Source organism: Aspergillus ambiguus, assembly GCF_047715705.1.
Source record: "Aspergillus ambiguus strain CBS 117.58 unplaced genomic scaffold BDV59scaffold_3, whole genome shotgun sequence".
Classification (NCBI taxonomy): Eukaryota; Fungi; Ascomycota; class Eurotiomycetes; order Eurotiales; family Aspergillaceae; genus Aspergillus; species Aspergillus ambiguus.
The window spans coordinates 465,049-491,924 of NW_027395516.1; the positions used below are offsets into that span (position 1 = coordinate 465,049).

Sequence of the window (26,876 nt, forward strand, 5' to 3'; positions counted from 1 at the left end):
TGAAGAATACTTGAACAGATGAAAAATTCTCACTTTCCTATTTTTTGACATTCAAATCAAATTACATGGAGGGGGGCCATTTTAAACCTAAACGCGAGGGCCGAAGATGAAAGTTCGTCTCGAATCGTGTCCCGCCATTTCCGTGATCACCGTCTGCGCGTCTCATTTCCAGGGGAGAAAAAAAAAAGGCATCAGTCAAGGGGTCTTGTATTCCTTTCCACAACAAATTTTTTTTCCCCACGTTTTGTTAACAAAGAAGATAGTATCACTCGGGAAGGACCCAGCCTCCTCTCACCCCCGTTCTGAAGACCAGAAACGGAAGCCAAAGAGGCATGGACAAGACGAGCGAAAGGTGGTGGGAGAGAGAGAACTTATTTGGCGCCGAGGCTGGGGAAGTTCTTCTCGTCGACGGGGACGGGGGCAGGGCCACCGCGCTCGCCACGGGGGCCAGCGCCGCCACGACCACCGCGGGCACCACGACCACCACGGCCGGCGCCGCGGCCACCACGGGGGCCATCGCGAGGACCGCCGCCGGAACGGGGGGGCTCGACGAAGCGCATGTCGACCTCGAGGAAGTTCTTCTCCTTGCGCTGCTTCTGACGCTGGGCCTTCTCGCCGGTGGGCTTGATGTACTCCTCCTCGTCGTCGTCGCGCTTGAGCTCCTTAGCGGCCGCCCACTTCTTGTCGCCCTTGCTGCCCTCGTTGGCAGCACGCACGGGCTTGGCGCTGAGGTCGCCGGCGGCGGCCCGCTCGGCCAGGTAGTCGGCGTACGACTTGGTCTTCTCGGCGGGCTCTTCCTCACCGGCGGGGGTCTGGGGCTCGTTCTCGTCGCCCTGCGCGATCTTCTCGCCCGCGCGCTCGTCGTCCCATTCCTTCTCGCCGCTCTGGCCGCCCCAGCCCTGGCTCACCTGCTTCTTGGAGTCACTGTGGTTGTTAGTGTCCCTTCGGATGGATTCGTGGTGACGGTGGCACTCACGTCTGGCCGGTGCGCGACTGACGGTCACGACGGCCGCCGCCCTCGCGGCGGCGGGGAGGCTGGGTGCCATCATCGGTGGGCTTCTCGCGGTTGTTGCTGCGGCCCGCGTTGCGGTCACGGAAAGCTATTTTGCGTCGGGGTCAGCCAGAAGCTTCGAAGAGAAAGCTGGGAGAGCATGACAACGGTAACGTACCAGCTTCGTTGCCGGTGAAGCGTCCACCGCGGCGGTTGTTGTCGGAACGAGGCTGGCTGGGGGCTTCCTTGGGAGCGTCGCGCTTGCCAACCCGAGCCTGAGGTCTGTCTACAGCCCTCGTGGGGGGAGCGGGCTCTCTGTTGGGGTCCAGTTCAGGGTCATTGCCTGTAGACGACGGGTCAATGGTCAGACAATGGAGGTCTCAGAGGGTGAGAGGTGACAAGGGAGGAATTACCAAGAAGCTCGTACAGGTTCTAGAGAGGAGTTAGCTTGGTTTCGGTGTTCCACTTGTTAACGGTTCTGCCGGTCACGGGGAGGATTGGTTCTCATGTTTCGCAGAAATTGAAGCTTCGACAGTGTCCCTGCCTTCGCCCCTTCGTCCCAATTGATTCGGGGGATCGATCGCATGGGGGAGAGGGGAAAAAAAAAAGCAAAGAACAATCTCAAAACTAAGCATCCCGTCGAACTATACGGACTCCAATGCCGACGAAACCGAGCCCATCGCCCGAGAAAACCCACAGATCCGGAGCAAACAGAATTCCACAACACATACCTTGGACCGGACGTCCGCCATGACGCCTGGGTTTATGAGGGGGCCTTCCGGGGGAAGGCTCACCGATTATCGCAGCAATTCGGATCCGGGAGAATCGGGGGGAGGCGGCGAGAAAGGTAGAAACCTGAACAAGGCCTCTCCTTCGCGGGATAGAGTGTGGATTTGGGGGGGTGGGTGGTGGAGGATGATGATGATCTCTAGGGAAAGACGATGGAGGTTGAGGGAAGGGCGGGAGAGGGTGTGGATGGGATTAGGTCACGTTTGTGGTTGCGCCCGCCGAATCGGGAAAGGTGCGCCTTGCTGCTAAGCGAATCCGGCACCGGCGAGTGTGATTGGCGGGCCGGAGCTAGGGCTTAGGGTATTGGCGTCACCGGGGACCTGCAGATGCATCATCGTCGGTAGTGACGTATCGGACGGGAGGTTGGATATTTGGGATTTCGAATAACTATGTTCAGGATACTAGAACGAAACTGAGAGATCCTCGTGTGCCACCTGCGCCGCGGTGGAGAGGATTATACCCCATTATGCTGGTCATGTACAAGTAAAAGCATCGACATTTCTTTTCCACGTAGACCTTTTCTTTTCTTTTCTTTCACCTCAGATCGACAAAAGCAAATGGTATCAACCGCAAAACGCCAGGCAATGCTTCCAAATAGACCCTTTTTTTGTTTTCTTTTCTTTTTCTTTTCTCTTTTGGTTTTTCCATGGCCCGAGGGAAGGTGATGGCTCAGCTCACGGCAGAAATAACGCCGGCTGAGACATCCACGCCGGGAGACCGGGGATCAGAAGTGAAAGGGGAAAACAGTCCCGCTCGAGTCGCCAGGAGTGGGGATACGCAGAGAGAAACGATTACGGCTAGTCAATGGCGTGTATTATTTTGCTCGTAACTGAAGGGGGTCTGGAAATGCATGCTGGCGCTCAGACCAAACGGGTCGGCGTCGAGCATCGGCTCGTAATTGCCCAGTAACTGGTTCGCATTGCCGTAAGCGCCGTTCGACCCTTCTCCTCCGGAGGCGTTAAACTGCGACATGCCTTGGGCGCCCATGCCGTGGGAGCCTCCAGCATTGAACCCCGAGACGTAGGGGGATGCACCCACGGACGACTCGTGCTCGTCATCGATGAGGTCGGCCTGGGCATCGTACTCTTGTTCTGTAGAGATGGCCTGGTTGGTGACTGTCTGTGCTGGGAACACGGCGGAGGGCTTACCCAGTTGATCATAGTGCTTTTGGAACGGCGACGGATAATACGCCGCCGGAACGCGGGACCCCCGGGGCCCTGTGCCACCGGAGACAGCGGACTTCGGGTCGGCTGACTCTGGTTGACCGATGCTCATGGGCGGCGAGGTATGGCTGATATTACGCGAGTGAGACATCACCTGAGAGCGAGCCTGTTGCGGGTCGACGCCCACCGGGGACATGGCGCCCTGGAAGCCAAAGCCGGGAGATTTGGCGTGGGATGGGGAAGAGACATGGGAGGGAGGAGTGGCTTGGAACTGCGGGGACGGGATGCCGTAGGCCCCATCCCGGTTCTGAGCCATGCCAAACGACTCCTTGGGAGCGATCCCGGGATGTCTCTGAGCGGAGTTGCGGCTGAGGGCCGCTCGCTCCAGAGAGGATGGTGGTTTGGAGGTCATGGGGGCGGCGGGTTTACCCTGGGGACCGCCGGGAGCAGCGGCCTTGAGACGCAACTCGGCCTGGACGTCGATGCCTAGGAGAGGTCAGACCAAGAGGGAGGGCGGTAGAGGCAGCCAAGGGACTCACCCTTCTCGAGGAGGATGCGTTCGAGGAGCGAGTTCTTATATCGCAACATCAGACACTCATCGGCGGCGGTGCGGTGATTCTGCTGCAGGGTCTGCAGGGTCTCCTCGTTCCGCTTGATGGTGGACTCCAGCTGACGGATGTACTCGGTACGACGCTCCCGAAAGGCAGCCTGGGCCTGACGGTTACGCTGCTTCCGCTCCTCGGAGGTGGCATAGATCTGGAAAGAAAGTTAAATAAGGTCGGGACCTAAGGGGACGATCGGGAGGATGGGGAAGATAAGGATGCATGAACACATGGGAGAGATAAAGCAGACAAAGGTTAAACGGGGGCAGTTGAGTGGTGGAAGATAAGCCATGGACGATAAAAATAAAAATAAGAATGAAGATAATGATAAAGATGGTGCGGGGCCCCGGATTGAAGGATCGATATATGATTTGATATGATATGATAATAACGACCATCAACAAACAACAAGTCCTTACGTACCGGCTTTCGGCCTCCCTTTCGCTTCTGAGTCTGCGTGACATCCTGCGCTAGACTCTCCCCCTCCGGGTCGGGCGTGGAGACGGCGGAACTGATCGATCCCTCCAGCGGGGGTTCGCTTTTGGGGACGACCGGGTCCATGGCCGTGTCATGATGAGTGGAATGGGAGGTCTCGACCATAGAGACCATTGAGAGGGGGATGGAGGGGGAGGTTGGAGAGGAGGTGAGGGAGAGTGAGTTGTCTGATGTCGGGGATGATGCGGATGTTCTCACGTGGGAGGGAAACAAAGAGGGAATCAAAAGATACTAGGAAAAAAAAATAAAAAAAAAAAGAACAAAATATACAGACAACCACCAGTCAGTCCAGTAATGATATCAAACCTCAACCACCAAACCCTAACATAGATCCAGCCAGGTAACCTGGCGGATCACACAGCACCGGGTAAAAAAAAAAAACCTAAGATGGCAGAAGAGACAGCGACAGGAGGACTTTTTCCCGACGGCGGGGGGACAGGGACAGCCAGACGCAAGAAACGCGCGGTTGGCGGCAAAGAAAGGGGACGTGCGAAGGATCAGTGGAATAACAGTGACATAAAAGAAATGAATGGTGTGATGGAGAGATAACCAGCACTGAAGACAGAGAGTCGGGGGGGAAAGGGGGGAAAGAGGCAGTGGTGGGAAGATGTGAGGTAAAATTATTTACTAAAAAGAACGCGGATGAGAAATTCTTATTATTTCAGGGAAAAAGGGAAAAATGAAAAAATTGGAGAGAAAAAGAAGGAAAAAAGGAAGAAAAAAGAAAAAAATGGGGTCGGTTCGCCTCGACCGGTTTGGTTCGTTTGGGTCAGATGGATGAGGGGGGCAAATGTTGTCTCTCATCTGGAAACCCTTGGCCTGGCTGGCACCTTTACCTTTGACCCTCAGTGTCTACGTAGGAATTGTAGGAACTGGCTCCTTCTCCCCTTTCCTCCCGTTGCTTACTTTTTTACGGCGTCCGATTTTTCTTTCTCCCTTTCCCTCCCCTTCATCATGTCCGCAGCCCTCGGGTTGGTCTCGGCGACGCGTGCGATCCACTCCCTCCTTCAAAGGCCGAAGATCCGCCCTGGTCCAGCAACTCGACTCGTCAGGGCCTCCGTGCGGCGTTGAGTGACGCGAGTGGGTGCTTTCCCCATGCAGGCAATGGGTGGAGAGACTATCCTGGATGTCTGGAACGTGCGTGTATTACCGTTCTACCGGCATTCCACCATGCCCGGATACCTGCGGTGATATTCTGGTCCTCCGCCTGTCAGAATGCCATTCTCTGTACTAGATTTCGGTACCATCATCCCGATCCATCATCCCCGTTCAGACCCGTCCCAGGTGCAGAAGGCAACGACGAAGACGCACGAAGACTTGACCGTGTCCGCGGAGAAGTTCCGTCATCCGTCAGAGTTTTCCGTGGAAATATCCTCGTACTGGGTACAGCGTATGCCATCAGGTGTACCTAGTACGACGGCCAACTGTTGTCCTTCCTACGGGGTACTTCGTCTCCCACCCGTCCATCAGGAAGGATCTTCAGGGTATTGGGCTGAGAAGATCATGGGACCGATGACATCTATATACGCAGTACCCCGGGCCTTCGTCTTTCATGCACACACCGTCTCCAAATGTTAAGAGACCACTGTAAATCCGATACCGGCAGTACAGTCCGGTACCATGGGTAGCGCCTTCAAGGCCGTCGAGTAAATTACCCCTTCGAATCAGTCGCGGTCACCTTCTCTTCCCAGTAAAGACCGTCTATCCTTGCACCGAATACACTCCCATACCGGGAGCAATACAGAATACTACCTCGAGGAGGAGACATGGCGAGATCTGACATCCCTGTCCAACCAGACCAACACATGACCCTCTCTGGTCGGCGACGTCCACCGGAGGATGGCCCCGACGGCGGGCGGACTAGTCTGGAATCCTGCGCAGAAGAGGGGAAGAGAACAGCAAGCGAAGCAAGGTGACATCACGCGGGTCCGCCACGGTGGGATACACGATCACTTTGGGGGGAGAGAATGGGCTGATGGCTTTGGAGCGTAGGTTGGAACTATCGCCTTGGCAACAGGTCTTGGGAGAAGTCTCCAGGGACCGTACGAGCCAGCGCCAACCTGTTGGCGTAGTTGTACGCCATCGTAGTGGTCGATTTCTTCGCAGTTAAGGTTATATACGATGGAGCTGTCAAGATCTGGTTCAGCTTTTGGACCATCACCATCATCCTAGGATATGCAGAATATTCTCCTACAGCCTGTACCTACACGTACTCATATCCTACAATCCCTCTGGCTTCCATTGTAAAAATGCACAATCGCATTGTCCTCAGCCGCGGTCATCGGCAGTCGGTCTCATCGCCTGATCTGCTTATTCAGACGCTTCACATGAAAGTCCGCCCAACATCATCCAACCCCAGACCAACCATCTTCTCTCCTCTCTCCACGCCAAACCTACCCTGCTAGTCTCCTCTCCTTCGCCCTTCACGAACAATCCTACACCGTCAACACGACTACCCACCGCCGTCTCATCCCATCCATCATGTCGTCGGCTACGCCCGATCCCCAACCGAACAACCCCGCGCCGACGACCACCACCACAACAGAACCCACCGCATCACCACCCTCCCAGCAGCCATCCGCCCAGAAGGTCACCAAAGCCGACGACTCCGACTCCGACTTTGACGAGCTGGACGGTTCGTTGCCCCCAATTCTCCCCCCCTGAAACCCCATCACTAACCGACGCAGACGTGCTCGACAACTTCAAGCCCAAGGCCCCGTCGGCGCCCGCACCCGCATCCGCCTCGGCATCCACCCCCAAACCCGACGCACCGCCCGCCCCTCCCACCAACACCACCGCCGACGATGGCTTCGATGAGGAGGCGTTCATGCGACAGCTCGAGAAGGACATGGCCAGCATGATGGACCAGGCGGCCCAGGAGTCCGGCACCACCGACAACCGCGCTTTCGAGAACGCCATCAACGAGCACGCGGACGCCTTCGCCAAGCAGCTCGAGGAGGGCGGCGTCGCGCCGGGCGACTTCCTCAAGCAGCTTATGGGCAGCGCGATGCTCGATGGCGCTCAGCGGCCCGCCGGCGCGGACGAAGCGGGCCCGTCGACCGGCGCGGAAACGAACGCCCCGCCGGCGGAGTCCTTCAACGATGCGATCCAGCGCACCATCAACCGCATCAAGGAGTCGGGCGACAAGACGACGGAGGAGGTGACGGGCGACGACGTCTCGGACGATCTGGTGGCGCAGCTGCTCAAGGCGGTCGAAGCCGGCGCGTCGGCCGGCGACGACGGCGACCTCACCAAGATGTTCATGGGCATGATGGAGCAGCTGTCCAACAAGGACATGCTGTACGAGCCCATGAAGGAGCTGCACGGGAAGTTCGGGCCGTGGATCGCCGCGAACAAGGGCTCCGAGAAGGTGTCGGCCGAGGACATGGCGCGGTACGAGTCGCAGGCGGAGATTGTGTCGCAGATTGTCACCAAGTTCGAGGAGCCCGGGTACACGGACGAGGATCCCAAGTGCCGCGAGTATGTGTGGGAGAAGATGCAGGAAGTACGGTTACCCCCATTGTTCCGGGTTGTACGGTTGCTAACGAGTGTCGCAGATGCAAGCCGCAGGAAACCCGCCGGAGGAGCTCGTCGCGAATCCCTGGACGGACGACATGAGCACGCCGCCGGGCATGCCCGACTGTCCGCAGCAGTGATGTGATATAGTAGTTTCGTTTTGGCGTATCCGATAGAGCGTTAGGAGATGCAGAGGCCAGGTCTTGACTCTTTCATTATGCATTAGCTTGTTGGCATTTCTGTACATATACCAAGTCGATACCCTATGTACAACCGAACCCCATTCCCAAAGGTACTTTACATGTGCACCCAACGCCGTATTCTAGCCATAACCCACACATTCCATTTTAACCCGACATATCCATATCCTGTCCCGCCGGCGGGACGCTCTCCGCCAGATCCATAAATATCCCCTCATACTCGTCATCACTGAACGAAGCGCCCTCATCCCGCCGATCCGGAGCATCTACCAGCTCCATCTCCGCGCGTTCCTGAGCCAGATACTCATCTAGCGCGTGGACCTCCGCCTCATCTAAGACCAAGTCAGCCAACGTACAGTCAAACCATCAAACCCAGACGGAAAACAGACCAGATGGATCATTCCCCATCTCCTCCTCGTCCAGCACCCCCAGCTCCGCCGACAAGAGCCCATCGGCGCGTCGCCGCATGGCCTCCCACCACATCTTCTGCTCGGCCGCATGTTCCATGAGCACGAGCTGCTCGCCGCGGGTCTCGAAGCGCCCGGTGTCGCGGTCCTGCTTGATGCGGTTCAGGAAGAGGTTGCGCCGCGCGGTGCGGGCCGACGGCGACGCCGAGGCCGTGTATGTGCGCGGCGGTGCATTCTGCAGCGGCTTGGCGATGGTCGCATAGCGCTGGGCGTAGGTGTTGGCGTTGGTATTGGTGCTTTCGGGGGTTCTGGTGGGCGTTGTCGTCGTGGTCGTTCCCGGGGATCGTTGCGGAGAGAGTCGCGAGGGGGATGTTGGCTGGTATCGGGAGGTCTGGCGAGGGGACTGTGTATTAGAGGCCGCAGTGGGTGAGAAATTGAACATGGAGGCGCTGTTGCTGGTCATGGTAGTTGAGAAGATGGGGGTTGTCGGGTGGGGGGCGAGCGGCGAGGATGGCATAGGAGCGAAGTGAAACTGTTGCATCGGGTCTGCCGTGGACATGGTGGCGTTGGATTCGGGTCTTGGTCTGCTGTCGAAAAATGCAATCGTGGAGGAGAGGATTGTGGGAAAGACAGGAAGAGGGAGATAGAGGGCAGGCTGAGGATGAACTGCCAGCCACACGACTCCATCCGAGACGTTGACGAAGATCGCGTTGAGACGCGCGATCACCTGAACGCTAGTCTGTTTGGGGATATATGACATTGATTATGTCATCAGGGCATAAGTAACTAACTATGCGCCTATGCATACGCAGTTTTCATCTTGTCGCACGGAGGCCACGAATATTCGAATAGCAAAGGAACTACCATTACATGCTTACGCAGCCCATGGTGGCACCACAGGCTCCCAGGGGTTAAATTTGTCGTTGTGTCTAGCATCCCAAGGCATCCAGTCGTTCAATGTTGTGCCAAATCTGTCCTTCCGGAGATCTGGCTGCGCGCTTCCCCAATTGTTATTCAGCAGCTTCCGGTTGACTTCACAAGGCAACTTCTCCAAGGAAACAAGCGGGGCCTTGAACCAGTGCCCTGTATGATTCTCGATCTGTTCGTCTTTCGCCTCGGCTTTCCGAAAGGAATGAGTACCCCAGCCGCCTAGGTGATACACCATCTTGGGATGAGTGCCTTCGAATCGGACAGTGGACTGATGATGAGTCGTGTACTTGCTATGAGCTGACCATGAAACGAAGAATACATTATCATTCAGCGTCCAGACGATAATATGCTCCCAATCGTGCGTATGAGCGTTCAGCCAACCAAAACCCCCATCGAAGTAGTAGCCGTAAAGTTATGCGCACCAGCCATGGTTGCAACGCTCGCGGACGTAGACCTGGCTCTTGTCCAGACGGTCCCTCTCACGGCAGCCGCGCAAATTAGGACCTGAGCGGATGGCGGTGTCATTTGCAACGAGCGCAGGAACGAGCCAAGAAGTCGGCTGTGGTTCAGGGAGGTGGGGAATTTCGATGCCTTTGTTCAATTGACCATCGATACCGATGGCAGCTGTGTGGTAACAACTGTCCGTATCGAAATCAAGAACTGGTTGGAACTTCTGGGCGCCCTCACTCGCCGAGATTGGGAAGGGCGTAAGCAAGTTAGCCATGCAGCTCCTGAGGACGGCAAAGCATGCCAGTTTAGAAAATGTAAAGAGCAGCATGAGAGGTTCGACTTTCTAGAGCCAGCCTGAGAGTTACCTGGAGTAAGGCGTGGAGGAAGAAGTATGGTATTTGTAAGGCAAAACTGTTGAGGCACAACTAGGTATGAACTCAAGTTTTTACCTCGCTCGATCGCGATGTGGAGGTTAGGAGCAAGCATGACTGTCTCATATAGCCGCAGATTCGCTACATGTTGGCTAGCCCAGCCATGCTGGTTGGAACTGAGTGTCATCTCCCCGATTCAATTTAGGCGGCGGTGGATTGCGAGCACACAGCTCTGTACGGCTTTCGATGCACGATGACAGTAAGACGTGGTCCAGAGCCACAACTAAAAAACATTGATATTAGACGAGTTAAAATAGCCGATACGCAGTGAGGCAAGATTGACACAAAGATAGATGCACGTAAGCGTTTTTTGGGTCCCAGATGGCAGTGATATAGTATTGATATTCTGTCAATCAACACAAAATCAGTGTTGAAAGATTTAAGAAGAGAAGGAATAGCCGTTTTCTGGTCTCAAACCCGTCATTGATCAATATCGTTACCCCACTTCCATCGGAAAATTACAATGTACATAAGTCGACCGAGCCCTTTGCTCCCAATATATCTTCTTCTCTCGTGCCTCCCTTTCTCGTTTTCACAAAGGACCCCTTACGAGAACCTGGTACTGGCCGACTGTGGCATCGGCCTCGGATACAATGGCGGCTTGACTTCACGAGAAATGATCTACTACTCAGGCGATGTCTGGACTGGCCACGGCCTCGACACATATAGGCCAAAAATGATGGTCAATGTACCCTGGAGCGGGTCATATTCCTGGGGTCAGGCCGGTGGTGTCTCGGCGAGGATGCCCAACGGCGATGTCTTCCAGATCCATATCAATCCCAGCATTAAAGATCCTGAGGCGGCCGGGGACGCCTGGCACACGTACGAGATGAATTTGCCCCTCAAGTGCTACTCGTATCACTGGGACAAAGTATACCAGCTCGACGACGGCAAGTGGTGCTCGAGTGCGTATGTCTGCAATCATCGAGGCAAACCCTATGTCAATCCCAACCCCGTCAGTCCTAACCTTCCTGGAGGTGGCAGCGGAGGCACCGTTTGTGATGCGCTTTGAAGGAGGAATTCTAGCTTCACCAAGCAAAGACCATCCTAACGTCTTATGGAACAAGCAATGTTGCTTAGTCTCATGCGGTCTGAAGATCTCAATATCGAAAAGAAAATGTCTCCGAGAGAGATACATAGTAAAGCCAATATATCACATCTTAATAAGATACTACCCGCAGTGGTCCATACTGCCGTCCTTTCCCAGCTCGCATCGTTCTTCGCAAGTCTTAATAATCTTAACGCTCGTAGGGCCAGTACATTCAAAGAGCATCTTTATCAATTGTAGCGAGCGAGGATCTTCAATACCAGCATCTTTGAATGCCTGCACCATAGCTTTGACATATTTACTGGCTTCGTTACTTAATTAGTGAGAGCACTTTGCTGTCGTGTGGAAATATAGAACATACGATCCAATAGTAATAAAGATACACCGCAGTACTTATCTCCTTCAATGCAATCTTTGGCCACTACCCCGGTGATAGCAACCGTAGCAAGAGTAAGCAAGGTAAACTTCATGGTGGGATAGGATAGTGTTTTTCGCACAGGCAACTCGCGATGTCCTTTATAAGACCAATTCAAATTCACAACTCCGTACACGGCCTTAATTTATATCATCTTTCGGCTCTTTCATGTTGATCTCCTGTGATACATGTGATACGTAACACCCGTCACCCGGCCTTCAAAGTATCTTGTCGTAAAGAAGAAAGGCAACACAAGCAGGAAGAGATCTATCAAAAGTCACCGTGTGAAGATTTCCTTAGAGGATGCCGAATGGAAAAAATCATGATTCTTCGGACCACATGGAGGTGGTGGGACTGTTGACCATGCTTTGTAGAATAGTTCGCTACAAGATGAAAAGGCTGAGCATTGTAGAAGAACAAACAATATGCAATCAATCAATGACTGCAGGTTGCTGATTCGATAGTAGATATTCTCTGAAATGCAGCTCCTTTTAATATATATGCGAGAGGTAGCCTTGTTTGGGAAGAAGCAGCCAATTGGAAGGGCTTCCAGGGATAGCATGGGTCAGATGACTCCTGTACAAACCCGGCTGGGAGTCCATCAACAACACATTTCACCCAAAATTCCATGAGAAGGCAAAATGGAGGTACGGATGCGCTACGATGACGTTGCCTGGGACAAAGCGAAGTTCCGTAATGAGGTTCCTACCGGGCGATTTATCGCGAATAAAACTACGATCCACACGCTTTTTATCATTCATTCTGGAGGAAATGAGGGGAGCTCATCATAGATAGGGCATTTTGGCTTCTTCTCGAAAAACCGGAGTATTGGACTAGGGGATTCACTCGGGGAGCTGCCCTGGGTGCCCAGTGATAGGACGTCGCTCGGGGGAACGGCCTCCTGTCCATAGTAAGGTATCGTCCAATAGGATGGCCGCATCGGGGCGAGCATCGATCCATCTGATTGGTCAGTGGGGAAACTAAACCAGCCCCACTGACACATCCATGTGGGTCCAGACTGGGGATATCGACGTCGAGTACGGAGTATAAGGAGTATACTCCTACTCCTACTACTACCTGGGTATATCTAATGACCGTCGACAATAATACTACGAAATGAGGCTGGGCTGCTAAAAGTCCTAGCAGTTTGCCTGATATCAACTGCTTCCGTGATAGAAGATACCCCGATAAGCCCACTTATCAGCATGGAGCGGGGCATGCATCCCAGCCCATCCCCGTTCTCTCCTCCTCCTCCTCCTCCTCCTCCCTCCCTCCTCATACACACACGCACACACCATGACTGAACCCATCCCGCACATCTCCAACTGGGTCAACGGCGCCCACGCGGCCCCAACCACCGAACGCATCACCGTCCTCAACCCAGCCACCGAAGCCCCCATCGCAACCATCGACGCCACCCCGCGCGACGCCGTCGACGACATCATCGCCTCAGCCCACGCCGCCTTCCAATCCGGCGCCTGGGCCCAGGCCGACGCCTCCACGCGGTCCACCGTCCTCACGACAGCCGCGCAGCTGCTCCGCGCGCGCCTCCCCGAGTTCGTCACCCTCGAAACCCAACAGACGGGGCGGCCGATCCGCGAGATGCGCACGCAGCTCGCCCGCGTACCCGAGTGGCTGGAGTACTTTGGCGGGCTGGCGCGCACGCACGAAGGCCGGGTGCCGCCGTTCAAGGGGCCGGTGGTGAACACGCTGACGCGGCAGCCGCTCGGGGTGGTGGCGCAGATCACGCCGTACAACCACCCGCTGCTGATCGCGATGAAGAAGCTCGCGGCGGCGCTGGCGGCCGGGAACGCGGTCGTGGTGAAGACGTCCGAGCGCGCGCCGCTGTCCGTGCTGCGGCTGGGGGCGCTCTTCCAGGCGGCCGGGCTGCCGGACGGCGTGCTCCAGATCATCGCGGGCTACGGCGCCGCCACGGGCCGGTTCCTGTGCGAGAGCCCGCGGCTGGCCAAGATCGACCTCACCGGCGGCGCGGCGACGTACGCGGCCGTGGCGGCCGTCGCAGCGCGCAACATGGTGCCGGTGACGGCCGAGCTGGGCGGCAAGGCGCCCGTGTGTCTGTTCCCGAGTCTCGACGTGGAGCTGGCGGTCAAGGCGGCCCTGTTCGCGGCGTTCATCGCCAGCGGGCAGACCTGCGTGACGGGGAGTCGGCTGTTGGTGCATGCGGCCATGTATGAGTCGTTCTGTGCGGTGCTGGAGCGGCGCGTGCGGGCGCTGCGAGTGGGCGACCCGACGGACGAGCGGACGCAGATCGGCGCGGTGATCTCGCGCGCGGCGGTCGAGCGGTGCGCGGCGTTTGTGGAGCGCGCGGTGCAGGACGGCGGCCGGGTGCTGTGCGGTGGGCGTGCCACCACGGATGCCGCCGGACGGGGGTTCTTCTTTGAGCCGACGGTGGTGGAGACGCGCGCGGAGGCGGAGCTGGCCCAGAGCGAGGTGTTCGGGCCGGTCATTGCGCTGGTGAAGTGCGAGTCGGAGGAGGAGATGATCGCCGTGGCGAACGGCACGCCGTATGCGCTGGGGGCGTCGGTGTGGACGAACGATTTTGCGCAGGCGCATCGCGTGGCGGGCCAGATTGAGGCTGGCATTGTGTGGGTGAACGGACACCATCTGAATGATCCGTCGTCGCCGTGGGGGGGTTTCAAGGAGAGTGGGCTGGGGAAGGAGAATGGGGTGGAGGCGTATGAGAGTTATACGAAGGTGAAGAGTACGGTGTTTAACTATGGGGTGGCGCCGACGTGGTTCGATGATGAGCCCGCCAATGCGCGGTATGGCTGATAGATGCTGAATATGATACATTGCTATATACTCATAGTCATAGCCATCCTCCAGGACCATCAAAGATCACAGACCAGATCGAACTCGTCGTCATATGGAATTGTCGTCTGCGCCAGTGTCCCCGCGACAGTGTCCGATGGGGGGTCCGCGCTAGTGGTCGTCTGGAGTAGGGCGTAGTCGGCCTTCTGCGTGGACGAGTTGACAGCCATACACTGGGCTACAGTTGTCAGTGTGGACGGTGCATCGGGGGAGACGGTACTGACTGAGCTGGCTCTGGCAATCCTGGAGGGAGAACGACGCCGAGCTGTCGGTATTGGCAGCCTAGACGATTAGAGCGAGTCAGGTACAAGAGTGGTCAACTCACCAGTTGACAGGAGTCAAACTGATCGTTGCAGCTGGACACAGTCAGCTCTGCATCAACGCACTATCAGGTTCATGCGACACCTTCTCTCAGCCGCCGAGGCGTAATCCGTCTAGTCAATCAGCATCCGACAGGATGTTCCAGCGACAGAACATACAAAGGTATCCCCCTCCACGCCATACGGTCTTTCAGAATCGCCTGTGTCAGTAATCTATCCCTCCCGCATTAGCCCAGTCTTTTATCTCAAACACCCGCAGTTGACCAGTCACAACCCAATTCCAGGGACGAACGCACTCACCGCGGGCACCGATCCGCCCAGGGTCCCAGTGAACGCCTGATCCGTCAGTCCGATCCGATCAGACGACTCGATTACATCATTTGATTGCGACATACCTGGCGTTTGACCATCGCCGGTGCGTAGACTATCCCTAGCGGGTCAGAAAGGGCTGAGCCCCGCAGCGGGATTGAGAGCAAAAGGACTAAATAAAGGAGAAAGCCGAACATTGCGGTGTCCAGACCAACGGATCCTTTTGAATCGGACGAGCTGAAGTGAGACAGGCGGACAACCCGAGACTCAAGATCAATGTCTGAGGGAGACCACGATGGTGACGACGTTGGTGGCCGCGGCTGCGCGGATCCCCAAGGGACATCCTGCTGAAACGAGTATGATGCGCGGGGAAATTCGATGTGGCACGGCACAAGCCCCGGTCCCTGTACGATTAGCGGCCAGACGGGTCTCAATGGGCCGCCTGAGGCTTAGACACGGGATCCTGTCGTGTTTACAGGAGAAGAGTGGGAGGAAGAAGTCGATGGGTAGGACCGTTGGCATATTTCTGTCACTAATTAAATACATACATAGTAAAGAAAAGCTTTTGATGGCATCGGCCGAGGACCGAATCCAGATCGAAGGAAAAGAAAAAATGACAGTGAGACAGAAGATACAGCTCACAGGATCCGTGGGAATCAGACGCTTCGAGTAGGGGAATCAAAGATCGCAAGCCAACCATGAATGCATGCTAGAACAAAATCGCTAGAAAAAGGAGTGTGGTCTTGGTGAGGTAAGGAATGACAGGCGTTCTATCAACAATGCAATAATTCGCAAGGGAAATCGACAAAAATGAAAAGCTCGGAAGTTCCTGACCCACTAGCGCCAATGAAACAACTGCGTAATATTCGTACAGATCTATAGCCTCCGAAGAAGAATACTCTTACTGCACATGAAGGTGCATTGTCGAGTTATCATGGGACGGCCTAGAAATTCGAGGCTGCATTGACGGGACCAGGGTTATGATACTGGTCCAAAGTGCTCCGGAACGGAGTTCCCTGTGCCGGGCTCGGGGCCTTCTCCCGAACACCAGCGCCAACCGCCGTACCGCTCATGAGGTCAGCGGAATCGTCCTGGTCGAGGGCGTTGCGCTTGCGCACGTGCATTCTCCAGGCGACCACGGCAATGGCACCGATCAGGATGGCGCCACCGACACCGACAACGACACCAATAACGATCTTCTTCTCGCTGTCGGAGAGGCCAGAGCTACCAGAATCATCGGCCTTTCCGTTGAGAGAGGGAGACTCGGTGGCAGCAGAGTCGGTTGCAGAGCTGAGCATGGTAGTCTGAACGGGAGTTCCGCTGATGGTATGGATGGTGGTGATGGTCTTGACCGTCGGTTTCTCCGTCTCAGAGGACGAGGTGGTGGGAGCCTGGGTTGTCGTGCCCCTGGAGGTGGTGGAGGTGGTCGACGGAGCGGTCGTGGGCTCCGAGGTGGTACTTTCCGAGGTTGTCGTAGGCACGGAGGTCGTAGTGGGAGTCTCACTGGTAGTCGTCGGTTCGGATATCGTGGTGGCCTCGGAGGTCGTTGACTGCTCCGAGGTGGTGGGAGTGCTCACCACGGAGGTGACATCGGTGACCGCGGAACTCTGGCCCGAAACGACAGCCACGAGGGAGATGGAGTAGAGGAGAAACGAGAGCGGAGCGACACGCATGATGGGCGAGGGATCGAGGCTGATGGGGGGAATAGAAGTACAGTTGGAGACTTAACTCGATGATAAGAGTCTGGTCTGTGGGAAGCGGATGTGGGCTGATCAGCCGATCTTCGTATGGCGTGTATGGAGTAGTGGGATGTTGGATAGTAGTTGTTGATATGGCGAACGTCCTCTTGTTGGGTGAAGAACGAGTGACGAGAGAACGGTAGAGACAGGAAGCGAGACGTTGGACAGGTGGCCGTGGGATGAAGGAGCGGGAGGATGGAAAAGAAAGGAAGAGAAAGAAGAAAAAGGGTTGGTGATGGATGACAGCGCAGAAGAGGAAAGAACAGGCCCGTGACTGGTTCTGGACTGGGGCTGATTTTCTGATTTTTCTTTTCTCAGGCGAGAACGGCCGCTGATTCGACCGTCGACGGGGGTGGGCGCGCACTAGCGACGCGCTAAGTCGGCATCGACCAGTCAGCGTCTGTCCGGTGAAACATCCAGTGCGGAGGATGTGAGACACGCGTATCGCCAAATCCTTCATTTTCCACCCCCGATTGTCCCCTAATTCGACCGATGCATTACTTTAGCAGTACTTTATTGTCCCATCTCGACAATCTTCCGTTCTACCCACGTTGGTCGCTACTATTTTAAGATCGGTACCACGGTTCCGCCGGAGACGAACCACGGGTATTTCCCCATTGAATTGTGGTTTTTATGTAAAGCACAACAAACAGACATAACCCATGTCAACCCTAATACGGAGAAACTGTGCGACCTCCCTGTGCAATCTGTACGCAGTACCAACTCGACGGAAAGTCCTCCATACCTCCCTGAACCCCTAAGGTATGCTGTCAAGAGTATAAACTTATCACATTCCACCTACCATCCACAACTTCCAACATAAACCCTGCAATCCCCCAACCGAACCCCGGCTCCCCCCTTCTCCCTGTGATGCCGCGCGCTTCCGCGTAATCACCGCGACTTCCGCCTAAACAGCCTTTCCTCCGGCTGTCTCCTGCATTCTTCCCCCTTCGACAGGTAACGGTCCCACGACCTCATGCCGTCGTGCCGGTTCTCCCGATGAAATCCCGTTCCTGAGTCACCATCGGACGAGACTAGTCCTGACGGCCGTTCCAGTCTAGTACGTAATGTCCGAGGCTTCCATCCGACCCGACAAAGACGCCGTTAACTGCCACTTGCATGGCAACTGCGCTTGTGGAAATTGCCAAATTGCCATCTGGCCTGGAATCGCCCCAAGACTCTAGTGCCAAGAAAAGCCTTCTCGATCGCTCATCACGTTCGCTGTGCGGCATAACCGACGCTGACTATCGGAAATAGGAGAAGAAAGATTTGTCCCCCGCCTGCCAAGAAGTGGGTATGCCTCTGAACGCAGATGTTAGCATTCTAAATAGAACCTTAGATGCAATATAGTTTTAGATATTTATTAATATGAAGGGACAATAGTCTTGGTCACAATACAATTAATTATCTCTATGGCACTGCAAATCTTGGAGTGAAAGAGCATCCTTGTAGAGTTCTTAACATGTGCTATATCGCCAATTATGTCAAGAATCTGAGCATAAAAGTATCCAGCTTTGGACTCCTATATTGAATCTATCAAAGCTTTGAGCCTAGCTCCTCGAAACAATGTATCCTGAGGCACCGTACTTTCGGAGTGTAAGAGTTGCAGTTTTTCACAGCACAATCCTTTTCATGTCCCACAAATTTCGGGGCTGATGAGGAGATAATAACATATTACTAGTCGGAGCATCTCATGTATTGGTTGGTCATCCTTATTAACTCTGGAGGATTGGCCGGCCTGAAATATATGTCGTTAAGACACTAGTATATGGTCCAGCTTTAAGAACATCCATCCCAAGACCAACCAATGGAATATTAGGGAAGCAACCATCTGGCCCGAATATATATTCCATATATATAGGTCTACAGCGAGCATACGCCGACCTACCCGATCTGTACCTCCCTAATGTAGATCCTTACCTATCTGACCACTCAGTGCCCTCTACTGCGTGCATATACCTTGACGCGTATACTTCTTTTATTCCCGTCCTAAATGGTGACCTATGCTACAGGAAGAACAGGAATATCAGAAATAATAAATATGTATATATGGTTTCTTACTCTCTATATTCTATATCTTAATAATACCATAACCGCTACCGTGGGAGGGACATATCCACCCTATATTTACGCCTAGAATTGCACCGCAATGTTATCCGCCAAAATTGGGCACAATCCCACATGGTGTTGCAACTCACTGGTCTCATACTTCCTGCGAGTACCAGATTCCAAGTCTTTAGAGTACGATGATCGTCCGGTGTACACAAAGTGTTAATAATTTCGCATGTCTTCCACATGTTATCCACCAGTATCCCAGAATATAGTTGCTCAGGTACAGAGTGACGGAATATTCGATATTTGATAGACCTAATCCTTTTGCTGCTATAGGACCATAGTCAGTGAGTCACAGATTTGCCTAGCTGAAACCAAAAATCATCATGAATATGGACATATACAAACTTATATAACTATGCTTCTTGGTAGCGGCGACACATGTAACTACTGTGACTTTTGTGGATACAATATAACGGAGACAAATACAACCTCTAGAATGATTAAAGACACTCAGCAGTCTTTTGATGCAGTTTGTACAAAACTAGACTGAACGTGGATGCACTGGGACTGAGGATTTCCATCCAAAGTAGACTCATTCGAGTTGTGCTTCCGCAAGCTGTCCTTTGCCATAGCAGTACTCGTTAAGCCGATCTCGTCATCGGCATTGCTGAAGAATAATGCTCTACCCTCGGGTCTCGACCCAACCCTTGGCCCATTCCAAGGTCTCCACGGCGTGGTCGAAGAGCCAGAGCTGGTTTTATTGCGCCCGTAACTAGACAGTCCAGAGCGGTAAACCAGCCTACAGAGTGGGGCGAGATGTGGTAAACACGCGCAGACAATGGCAATGGCAGGCTCAATGGTCGACCAGATAAAAACGGGGCCCATCAGCCAAGTGACATCGATGGCACTCATAAATTGATAGAGGTAGTAAATTCGCACAATGCTGGCAACACAGACACTGCACCAGCTGGTTAGTAAATATTGCATTTGCAGCCGGATCCGCGTATACCACTCACAAGCATCCCACAGCCAAAATACCGCAGATAGCGATTTTCTTGCGTTTATTCATTTGAAGCTTTATGATCCGCGGAAAGGGTATAAGAAGGACGACAAAGTCGTTGAGCATGTTAATAATACCCAATGCGAGAAAGAAAGTGTTGATGTCTATGCATGTGCCCATAGCGCCACTAAACTGGGTCCAGTAGTAATGTACCGGTTTGCAACAGTTCGCCATGGTCACCCAGATAATAATGGGGTAGGATATCGTGATGAAAAATCCAAAAGGAATGGCCCATTTCAAATACATATTCAAAGGCGAAAACACCCGGCAGTAAAAGAATAGAATCGAGATCTTTGTCGTGGCGCAGGCGGATGCATAGATGTAGGTGTACGCATAGAGGATCTGGGTAATTTAGTGTGAGGAGAAGGGAAAGACCATGTTATTAAACACTGCCGTGGTACAACGAACGCACCTTGAAGATAAATGTTACGTCAGGTAGCGTGAGAGCCCAAACATGTGTACCAGCACCGAATGCACCACCTTGGTATTAGCATTAACGTGATTGATCTCTTCGACTCAGTCTATCTGGGTATGCTCACCTGCGATACTCAAGCCCGCTGTTCCACCGATGAACAGCTTCCAACCGGAAAGTTCTTGTCAGCAAGACGCATTGGCAAATTGATGCGAAAGGGTAACAAACCAAAGCGACCACAATAGCCCAATCGTCTATTTTCAAAGGATTCTGCGTGCTGACTCTGGCTACGAACCGTAGTAGGACTGCGACGGTTGCCATACATAGCAATGTGATGACCGCAGCGTCGTTTCCGCGGACATGAGTTTCAGAAATATCAACTTCATGAGGTGGCTGCCCAAATACAGATACGATGGCTGGATCCATCTTGATATAAATCCCAGGACAATCCAAGTATTAGCAACGGAGAAACGGAGTGAAGATCGATGCATGCTCCAGGCAAACCGACTATATAGTATAATCGGCCAATGCCTACCTGGACGCTTTACTCTTTCAGTGAGACGGGGACATACTCAGTAGAAAAACAAAAGGTTCCATAGTTTCCTGGGTACGTTTCACATAACTAAGAGCCTGTTTATTTCCCCTGGTTTTGCCCAGGGTCGGCATAGAACGGCTTGGATGTCATTGCTATGATAGCGCGGTGGGACAAGATAGTCTCTTAACGGAACTTCCGCCGACCCCATTGCCCTCTGTCAAGTGCTTTAGGAAGGAGTTTCGAGATCATTAAGCGATGATCGATGAGCGATGGTCGAATTTCGTGGTGGGTCATGTCAAAAGTACATTACGAGCTCTTCCCTTAGAGCGGGATGGCCTTGCAGTAGTGTCTTGGGGCGGAGTGTTGTCCGTAGGTGATCGACCTCCACGAAATTTTTCGAAGCTGCCATAACGGACTGGACATTCATTTCGTGGTATGACTAGAAATTGGCGTGAATCTCGTTCTGAATCATAGTCAAAGAGTGTTGGGTGCACAGAGCACTGGTGTCCCTCTGTATCTTCCGTTGCGTCTTTATCGCTTGGATGGAAAAAGTATTCTTTGAGCCGCTGCTTTTACCGGTGTGTTATAATCACCATCTGCCTGCCATCTTGTCCCCGAAAGCGAGGTTCTCTCCAAGGAGGCGAGATTCCTAGATGAATGTCATTTTATAGAGGCTAAGGCTAGTGCTTACCGTCATGCCCGAGCCCTCTAACGGTCGTTGCTATCCCCACTTAGTTGCATGTACCCGCTAACAGGCGATGAAAATATTAGTCCGGGCTCCTCTCTCCTGACAGGTGCGGAGCAAAATCCCGGTGGCACTAACCTAACCACGACTGTCATATCAAAACCGTCAATTGCCGTGCCGCAGCGACATCTGGAGACGCTCAGTATTGTCGGGGTTTGAAGTACTGCGTAGGCTAAGCTGATAGGTATCTTAGTCTAACCCATGCTGGACTCAAAAGATGTGCTTCTATTACATATGGTATGGCCCACAGGGGGAAAATGGCGGATATAAGAGCCCTCCTTTTCTATCGTTCCAAATGTTGCTCTTTTTCCACGCCAAAGACCTCTGTTCCGCTACAAACAACTCATCACCATGTCCTCAACAATTATGTCAAACGGAGTCCCAAGCCTGACAGATAACTCAAAGGAAGGCCCAAGCCTAGAAGTCAACTCAAATGAGGTCCCAAGCCTGACAGCGCTAGAAAGGATTGGGCCCAAGGGCTATCTGCGCTACGTTTTTTTATTCCAGCTTCCCGAGGAGTACGATCTGAGGAAGATATCCGATACTCTCAAGCAGGGTTATACAGCTCTTAAGCAATGCTTTCCCGTTGTGGGGTGTGAAGCCATCCCAGACAAGGACTCGAAGCAAGCTGGAGTGCTTAAACTACAAATGCTAGAGGAAGGGGATGTGGAAGATATTGTGGTGAAGGATTTACAGGACTCGTATTTCTGTACCTATCCAGAGCTTAAGTCAAAGGGCTTTCCCGTGGCCGCCTTTGACGACACGCTCTGTCGACGCTCGGTATGGCCATCGCCAGGGGAACGGCTTCCGACTTCTCTTGTGCAGGCCAATTTCATTCGGGGCGGGCTGATCCTGACCTGGTGTATTTTGCATATGGTTGGGGATGGCACCTCGTTCTATACATGGATGAAGGTCTGGGCGGATGCCTGTCTCCGAGCTCAGAGCGCCGAGGCTTCAGATGCCCTACCACTGCAACTCCATCGGGCCATTTGGGACGATCGGGAGCGAATAATGAAATCTTCGGGTCGAAATGAGGGCCTATTTGAGAATCATCCAGAGTATACCGTGCTCCCCGTTACGCCTACGAGTGCCCCACCCAAGATGATATCCCCGCATCATTGCGGACAAATATTCTATTTTTCGCCTACGGCCCTGAAGAAGTTGAAAGAGGACGCGTCGCCCATCTACGCTACAGAACCAACAGACCAAAAGTGGATCTCAACCAACGACGCAGTTTCGGCCCTTCTATGGCGCACTATTATGGCTGTGCAGTCACCAATTGATACGCTTGACGGTGACCCAACATCTACCTTTAATATTGCTATTGATGGAAGACAACGTACAGACCCGCCGGTACACCCAGAAACTCAGGGATGTTTCCTGGAATACGTTGTGACTTCTGCCTCTATTCGCCAAATGCTTAGCAAGATGAGCCTAGCAGATATAGCCATCAGTATCCGCAAGGCAATTCTCCGGGCTAATAGTCAGTATACGGATGATATTGTTACACTTACTGAGAAACTAGATGACGTTAACCGTCTTATACCAACGGCCTTCCTTGATGTCCCAGGATTTAACTGTATCCAGACATCTTGGGTGAACTTCAAATTGTACGATTTGAACTGGGGCCAGTTGCTGGGTGATAAAATTGATTCTGTTAGGAGCCCTCGTGTTGGTGTTATTAATGGTTTACAAGTGGTGTTGCCCTCACCCCCGGGAGGAGGGATGGAGGTCCTAGTTGGGGTTGAGGATAGATGTTTGGAAAGGCTATTGGAAGACCCCATGTGGTTGAAATATGCTACACCTCGATAAATCATATCACTATCAATCTATACAAGTATTTACCAAGCCGCCAGGTTTCAGTGACCGCTTCAAAGGCTGTGGTAAAGCCCCGGCTTATGCGGGATCCCATTTGCTCCCAATACGTTCATTGTAGTGGCCGGGCTATAAGCGATTGAAGGCTGCCTGGTCACAACCTAAGAGATATGTTTGGAGTGGCATTGATGGTGACTAAGGCACTTCGGACTTCAGAAGGATAGTCGGCAGATACAAGATATCTGATAGACCATTGCACTGAAACCCCGCAGAATATCTTGTCTGTTGGACAGACCTGAAAATACCTAGGTATGATTCAATCATTATTGTGGCAATTATTTATCCGCCTGTGCTCATGCTCTCAAGCCACCGAGGAATTCGGGTGTTGGGTGCATCTCCGTCCGAATCCTCCCAATTTAAGTGCTTAAGCCACTCCCCTGCTCCAGCAAGATTTACGACTCTGGTTAGTATAAACTGCATGTCAAGGAGCGCTTTCAACGGTAGCGGCAGTCTCTCAGAATCTATGTAGTGGCGAGTCCGTTGTGTGACGCGGGATTTTGCAGACCCACACAGTGCTAATGCACTGCGGCACAGTCACTCCTGAGCATTGCCATAGGCATTTATCTTACTAGATGGAAACAATGGCTTACTGTTTGCAGTGCACTTGTAATTGAGCAGGGAGGGAGAGCAAGACGAATGGCGTAAAAACGAGAAGTTAGGAAGAGAACAAGAGGTGACGCTAGTAGAGCTATTAGCCTGAAAAATACCGTTCAGCTACCCAAAAGTGCCTAGACACCTAGGGGTGCGGTATAATGGTATTTTCAGGCTTTTCGATTTGAGAGGAGTCCTGTCAACGTATCTTAAGTAAGATTTTGTTTCTCCCTACCCCCGATATCCTCCTACCTGCTGCATGGGTCGGCACTGAGACCGCCAATTTGGCTGATCCTACCGAACTCTCTGAAGGCCTTCCTCACTCGACCACAAGTCTCCAGACTCTCAATTCCTTGAAGGAATTGACGGAACTTACCGGGGGTCTTATTTGCGTGAGCGATGAACTTCCTGAGTTTCATCGAATTCATGGATGGCACCCCCAAAACGACGTTCTTCGAAGTCGGTTTTGCTTCGGAGACGTAAAAGCTTATGATCTCCGTATTTGAATTTTTGGAAAGCACTAGACAATTGGGACATAGCAGCGGCACTTAATGGCCACAGGTTGCCAAGAGCGAAAAGAACAGTGGATTCGCCTTCCTGGAAGCTTAGGTACGTCCGGATTTGATATGCCAAGGGCAGCGCAGGCTTCGTTGTAATTTCCACGTTGGAGCTCTAGGTTTTATTCTTATTGCTGTTGGTCCAAACTGGATTGGATCATCTCCTCTGTGATGGTGAGCAAAGCCGACGGAGGCTGCTCAGTATCTACAGCAAGGGCATTGGCTCTTTCCCGGTTAACTCGGTGTTCCATACATTATATAGTGGTACAGCCCTTCGCAGTTGTTATAGTCTAATGGCGGCTATACTAGAGTCCGGTGCGTCTTTTCACATAGCGCGTCTGTATAGCCCTAACAGAAGGCTAGATTAGAGGCTATGATTGCGTCAGCCAATAGCTCCGGGCTGTTGTCTCGGATATCCTAAATCGCCAGCAGCTCATCGGTGGAAAGATTGCCAGAGTTCGTGACAAATATCTGTGGAAGCACGCGATACACGCTGGTGTCAGCACATGTGTTGATCAATCTAAGCTTATTTGTGCATGCGCTAGAGATTATCGCCCCGTGGTTCTTGAATCTTCGATATATTGCGTCGGAGTTCTCGTCGCCTCAGTGCTTGCTGTCGTACTTGTGAACGTAGTCTGTCATGGTCCCGATGCAGGTAGTGTCTGGGGTGGGATCGACCCATCTTGGTACGGTAGGCGGGGCCTTGTAGAAGTTAATGTCCGCCGCCTTCGAGATGCGATATCTTTCAGGAATGGTGATTGTGGGTGAGCATCGGCGGACGTGGATGTCGATGGGCAGGATGTACTGTCCGGTGGAGGTATGGGGCGGGACGGGGTGTGAGGGCGCGACGCGGGGCGGATGGGATCGGTTGGGAGGCTCATTCGATCCTTCCATAGAGATATCGCCGTCGACGTCGACGAGACTGCCATCGTCGCGCAGGTTAGACGTGGAGTGCTCGCTGTCAGAGCCCACGACGCGCCTATCCCGGTTGGGCCGGGAGCGCTTGCGTCTGTCGGAGGTTGGGGATCGAGACACCTCGTTACTGCTGGGACTCTCGTTATCATCGGATTCCGGCTCGCGGCGGCGCTGCTTCCGTCCAGTACGCTTGCGCTTGTGGCGGCGTGAGGACCCTGCCTCTTCCGCCAGACGACCTTGTTTCTTTAGCCACGTATCCCGTGCCTTGATGAAGACTTAGTAAAGAAGTCCGACGGCTCTGTCTGCGTTAGCCTCGAAGCTCTCGCGAACAAATAACGGGAAGTATTTATAATTCTTCCTCAGGTGTTGCTCGATGTAGGGTTTGGCGTTATCTTTCTTGGGGCTGCGCATAGGAGCGTATTTCTCGCTGAGACGCTGAAATCCCTCACGAACTTCGTCCTGATCTCTAGGGTCGGTCATCCCCAGCGCTTCCAGATGCCATCTTTCACCTTTGGCGGGGTTCGCTTGGCGAGCATCGCCCCCAGTCCTTGCTGGCTTCTTCCGCGCGAGCTGGGTCCAACAGGGTTACCTTCTTCTCAGCGGTCTTGTCGTTCTCGCCCATTGGGCGACCTCATCCGCGACCCATTCCGGTCGTATGTATCGGGCCTCCGTAGCTATTCTTTCGAGGACGGGCACGCTCAAGGTCTCAGGGATCATAGCAATGTCCATTTTGGTAGTCGCAAGAGGGGTAGGGTGGCTCTTTCCTGGAGGATAAAGCCCCGCATTAATAAAGATTTCGCCATTAGCAATATCAAGGTCATGGGAGAAAGGAATATGACAATTATAGATATAGATTTGGCGCTGTGAGTCCTTGCTAGACCCCAAGCGATACCCAAACTCCGTGTTTCGGAGTTAGTACGACCTCAAAGCACTTGCGTTATTCCTTGTCGTTTGCTGCTCCTCTTACCTGGAGCCTGAGAAGTGAGAAACTGAGATTGATCTGAACTTGCAGAGGTGACCGGTTGCACGGACGCACATTTCATAGGATCGAGAAATCCATCAGCAATAACATCCGCCGTCAGAGCCTGAAGGATGCTAGCTTCGGCCTGTTCTTCCCGTCATATGACGGACCGCTGTATGGGTCCTGGCTTGGGGATGAATCTCTTGATTCTTCATACTATGGAACGTCCCTGGTCGGTGTTAAAGATGGAATTAGCAGTACACTTATGCGTTCCAATTTCAGGTTTGGATCGTCTGAGCTTCTTGGCCTTCTGTGCATCAGGGTCATCGCGTAGATCGTCAGGTTCTCATGAGTGCGATGTGCTTTGATTATGGATCTCAACGAGCGGGTCCGTGATCTTAACGAGCGGGTTGCCACTCATGATGATCTGTTCAGAAAGGGAACAGACCACAGCCCCGTCGACCTGTGGCTGTCAGACACTCCGGAACTGCCCGGCCATCTGGGGAATGGCAGCATGAAGTATTAGGTAATAT

At 53.3% G+C, this 26,876-nt stretch overlaps 12 protein-coding genes across 12 annotated transcripts; 4 read left to right on the forward strand and 8 right to left on the reverse strand.

Annotated features, from left to right (window-relative positions):
* Window positions 1-10: 10 nt before the first annotated feature.
* On the reverse strand, window positions 11-1,939 carry stm1 (putative telomere and ribosome associated protein Stm1). The gene is made up of 5 exons (XM_073688270.1): window positions 1,723-1,939; window positions 1,405-1,423; window positions 1,170-1,334; window positions 977-1,100; window positions 11-924 (listed from the first exon to the last, which is right to left on the reverse strand). Exons 1-5 carry the CDS (start codon window positions 1,741-1,743, stop codon window positions 372-374), a joined length of 882 nt encoding a protein of 293 aa, XP_073551771.1. The 5' UTR covers window positions 1,744-1,939; the 3' UTR covers window positions 11-371.
* Window positions 1,923-3,700, reverse strand: BDV59DRAFT_169550 (uncharacterized protein). Its single transcript, XM_073688271.1, has 2 exons — window positions 2,929-3,700; window positions 1,923-2,871 (listed from the first exon to the last, which is right to left on the reverse strand). The coding sequence occupies exons 1-2, from the start codon at window positions 3,353-3,355 to the stop codon at window positions 2,582-2,584; spliced, it is 717 nt and encodes a 238-aa protein (XP_073551772.1). The 5' UTR covers window positions 3,356-3,700; the 3' UTR covers window positions 1,923-2,581.
* A 2,454-nt stretch (window positions 3,701-6,154) lies between these two features.
* On the forward strand, window positions 6,155-7,903 carry pex19 (putative peroxisomal membrane protein receptor Pex19). Its single transcript, XM_073688272.1, has 3 exons — window positions 6,155-6,675; window positions 6,728-7,545; window positions 7,598-7,903. Exons 1-3 carry the CDS (start codon window positions 6,522-6,524, stop codon window positions 7,694-7,696), a joined length of 1,071 nt encoding a protein of 356 aa, XP_073551773.1. The 5' UTR covers window positions 6,155-6,521; the 3' UTR covers window positions 7,697-7,903.
* On the reverse strand, window positions 7,904-8,851 carry BDV59DRAFT_169558 (uncharacterized protein). The gene has a single exon (XM_073688273.1). The coding sequence runs from the start codon at window positions 8,720-8,722 to the stop codon at window positions 8,123-8,125; it is 600 nt and encodes a 199-aa protein (XP_073551774.1). The 5' UTR covers window positions 8,723-8,851; the 3' UTR covers window positions 7,904-8,122.
* A 186-nt stretch (window positions 8,852-9,037) lies between these two features.
* Window positions 9,038-9,817, reverse strand: BDV59DRAFT_190869 (necrosis inducing protein-domain-containing protein; the record flags this gene model as incomplete). Its single annotated transcript, XM_073691812.1, has 2 exons — window positions 9,038-9,442; window positions 9,542-9,817. The coding sequence occupies 2 exons, from the start codon at window positions 9,815-9,817 to the stop codon at window positions 9,038-9,040; spliced, it is 681 nt and encodes a 226-aa protein (XP_073551775.1).
* A 620-nt stretch (window positions 9,818-10,437) lies between these two features.
* On the forward strand, window positions 10,438-11,259 carry BDV59DRAFT_209449 (uncharacterized protein; the record flags this gene model as incomplete). The annotated part of the gene is made up of 1 exon (XM_073695395.1): window positions 10,438-11,259. One exon carries the CDS (start codon window positions 10,438-10,440, stop codon window positions 10,984-10,986), a length of 549 nt encoding a protein of 182 aa, XP_073551776.1. The 3' UTR covers window positions 10,987-11,259.
* Window positions 11,260-12,568: 1,309 nt separating this feature from the next.
* BDV59DRAFT_209451 (putative aldehyde dehydrogenase family protein) lies at window positions 12,569-14,230 on the forward strand (the record flags this gene model as incomplete). The annotated part of the gene is made up of 1 exon (XM_073695396.1): window positions 12,569-14,230. The coding sequence occupies exon 1, from the start codon at window positions 12,734-12,736 to the stop codon at window positions 14,228-14,230; it is 1,497 nt and encodes a 498-aa protein (XP_073551777.1). The 5' UTR covers window positions 12,569-12,733.
* Window positions 14,231-14,604: 374 nt separating this feature from the next.
* Window positions 14,605-15,334, reverse strand: BDV59DRAFT_169570 (uncharacterized protein). The gene is made up of 4 exons (XM_073688274.1): window positions 14,985-15,334; window positions 14,890-14,925; window positions 14,749-14,802; window positions 14,605-14,703 (listed from the first exon to the last, which is right to left on the reverse strand). Exons 1-4 carry the CDS (start codon window positions 15,093-15,095, stop codon window positions 14,647-14,649), a joined length of 258 nt encoding a protein of 85 aa, XP_073551778.1. The 5' UTR covers window positions 15,096-15,334; the 3' UTR covers window positions 14,605-14,646.
* A 1-nt stretch (window position 15,335) lies between these two features.
* midA (putative cell wall protein) lies at window positions 15,336-16,896 on the reverse strand. The gene has a single exon (XM_073688275.1). The coding sequence runs from the start codon at window positions 16,569-16,571 to the stop codon at window positions 15,843-15,845; it is 729 nt and encodes a 242-aa protein (XP_073551779.1). The 5' UTR covers window positions 16,572-16,896; the 3' UTR covers window positions 15,336-15,842.
* Window positions 16,897-17,198: 302 nt separating this feature from the next.
* On the reverse strand, window positions 17,199-18,028 carry BDV59DRAFT_169574 (uncharacterized protein). Its single transcript, XM_073688276.1, has 2 exons — window positions 17,694-18,028; window positions 17,199-17,594 (listed from the first exon to the last, which is right to left on the reverse strand). The coding sequence occupies exons 1-2, from the start codon at window positions 17,867-17,869 to the stop codon at window positions 17,408-17,410; spliced, it is 363 nt and encodes a 120-aa protein (XP_073551780.1). The 5' UTR covers window positions 17,870-18,028; the 3' UTR covers window positions 17,199-17,407.
* A 1,081-nt stretch (window positions 18,029-19,109) lies between these two features.
* BDV59DRAFT_169577 (pth11-like integral membrane protein) lies at window positions 19,110-21,315 on the reverse strand. The gene is made up of 6 exons (XM_073688277.1): window positions 20,737-21,315; window positions 20,393-20,590; window positions 20,292-20,328; window positions 20,165-20,232; window positions 19,709-20,094; window positions 19,110-19,650 (listed from the first exon to the last, which is right to left on the reverse strand). The coding sequence occupies exons 2-6, from the start codon at window positions 20,588-20,590 to the stop codon at window positions 19,203-19,205; spliced, it is 1,137 nt and encodes a 378-aa protein (XP_073551781.1). The 5' UTR covers window positions 20,737-21,315; the 3' UTR covers window positions 19,110-19,202.
* A 480-nt stretch (window positions 21,316-21,795) lies between these two features.
* On the forward strand, window positions 21,796-23,256 carry BDV59DRAFT_198462 (transferase family-domain-containing protein; the record flags this gene model as incomplete). Its single annotated transcript, XM_073693159.1, has 1 exon — window positions 21,796-23,256. The coding sequence occupies one exon, from the start codon at window positions 21,796-21,798 to the stop codon at window positions 23,254-23,256; it is 1,461 nt and encodes a 486-aa protein (XP_073551782.1).
* Between the last annotated feature and the right edge of the window lie 3,620 nt (window positions 23,257-26,876).

Bases quoted from the DNA above. Each gene is read 5' to 3' on its own strand.
- stm1 (XM_073688270.1), bottom strand. From the start codon at position 1,743: ATGGCGGACGTCCGGTCCAAG. The intron at 1,101-1,169 runs GTACGTTACCGT...GACGCAAAATAG, and splicing joins CTTCACCGGCAACGAAGCTG to CTTTCCGTGACCGCAACGCG. The intron at 925-976 runs GTGAGTGCCACC...TAACAACCACAG, and splicing joins CAGTCGCGCACCGGCCAGAC to TGACTCCAAGAAGCAGGTGA.
- BDV59DRAFT_169550 (XM_073688271.1), bottom strand. From the start codon at position 3,355: ATGACCTCCAAACCACCATCCTCTCTGGAGCGAGCGGCCCTCAGCCGC. The intron at 2,872-2,928 runs GTAAGCCCTCCG...CCATCTCTACAG, and splicing joins AAAGCACTATGATCAACTGG to AACAAGAGTACGATGCCCAG.
- pex19 (XM_073688272.1), top strand. From the start codon at position 6,522: ATGTCGTCGGCTACGCCCGATCCCCAACCGAACAACCCCGCGCCGACG. The intron at 6,676-6,727 runs GTTCGTTGCCCC...TAACCGACGCAG, and splicing joins CGACTTTGACGAGCTGGACG to ACGTGCTCGACAACTTCAAG. The intron at 7,546-7,597 runs GTACGGTTACCC...CGAGTGTCGCAG, and splicing joins TGTGGGAGAAGATGCAGGAA to ATGCAAGCCGCAGGAAACCC.
- BDV59DRAFT_169558 (XM_073688273.1), bottom strand. From the start codon at position 8,722: ATGTCCACGGCAGACCCGATGCAACAGTTTCACTTCGCTCCTATGCCA.
- BDV59DRAFT_169570 (XM_073688274.1), bottom strand. From the start codon at position 15,095: ATGTTCGGCTTTCTCCTTTATTTAGTCCTTTTGCTCTCAATCCCGCTG. The intron at 14,926-14,984 runs GTATGTCGCAAT...CTGACGGATCAG, and splicing joins CGGCGATGGTCAAACGCCAG to GCGTTCACTGGGACCCTGGG. The intron at 14,704-14,748 runs GTATGTTCTGTC...CTGATTGACTAG, and splicing joins GCGTGGAGGGGGATACCTTT to ACGGATTACGCCTCGGCGGC.
- midA (XM_073688275.1), bottom strand. From the start codon at position 16,571: ATGCGTGTCGCTCCGCTCTCGTTTCTCCTCTACTCCATCTCCCTCGTG.
- BDV59DRAFT_169574 (XM_073688276.1), bottom strand. From the start codon at position 17,869: ATGCCGCACAGCGAACGTGATGAGCGATCGAGAAGGCTTTTCTTGGCA. The intron at 17,595-17,693 runs CTGGAACGGCCG...TGGGACCGTTAC, and splicing joins CTCGGACATTACGTACTAGA to CTGTCGAAGGGGGAAGAATG.
- BDV59DRAFT_169577 (XM_073688277.1), bottom strand. From the start codon at position 20,590: ATGGATCCAGCCATCGTATCTGTATTTGGGCAGCCACCTCATGAAGTT. The intron at 20,095-20,164 runs GTGCGTTCGTTG...TAAATTACCCAG, and splicing joins ACGTAACATTTATCTTCAAG to ATCCTCTATGCGTACACCTA. The intron at 19,651-19,708 runs GTGAGTGGTATA...CAGCTGGTGCAG, and splicing joins ATTTTGGCTGTGGGATGCTT to TGTCTGTGTTGCCAGCATTG.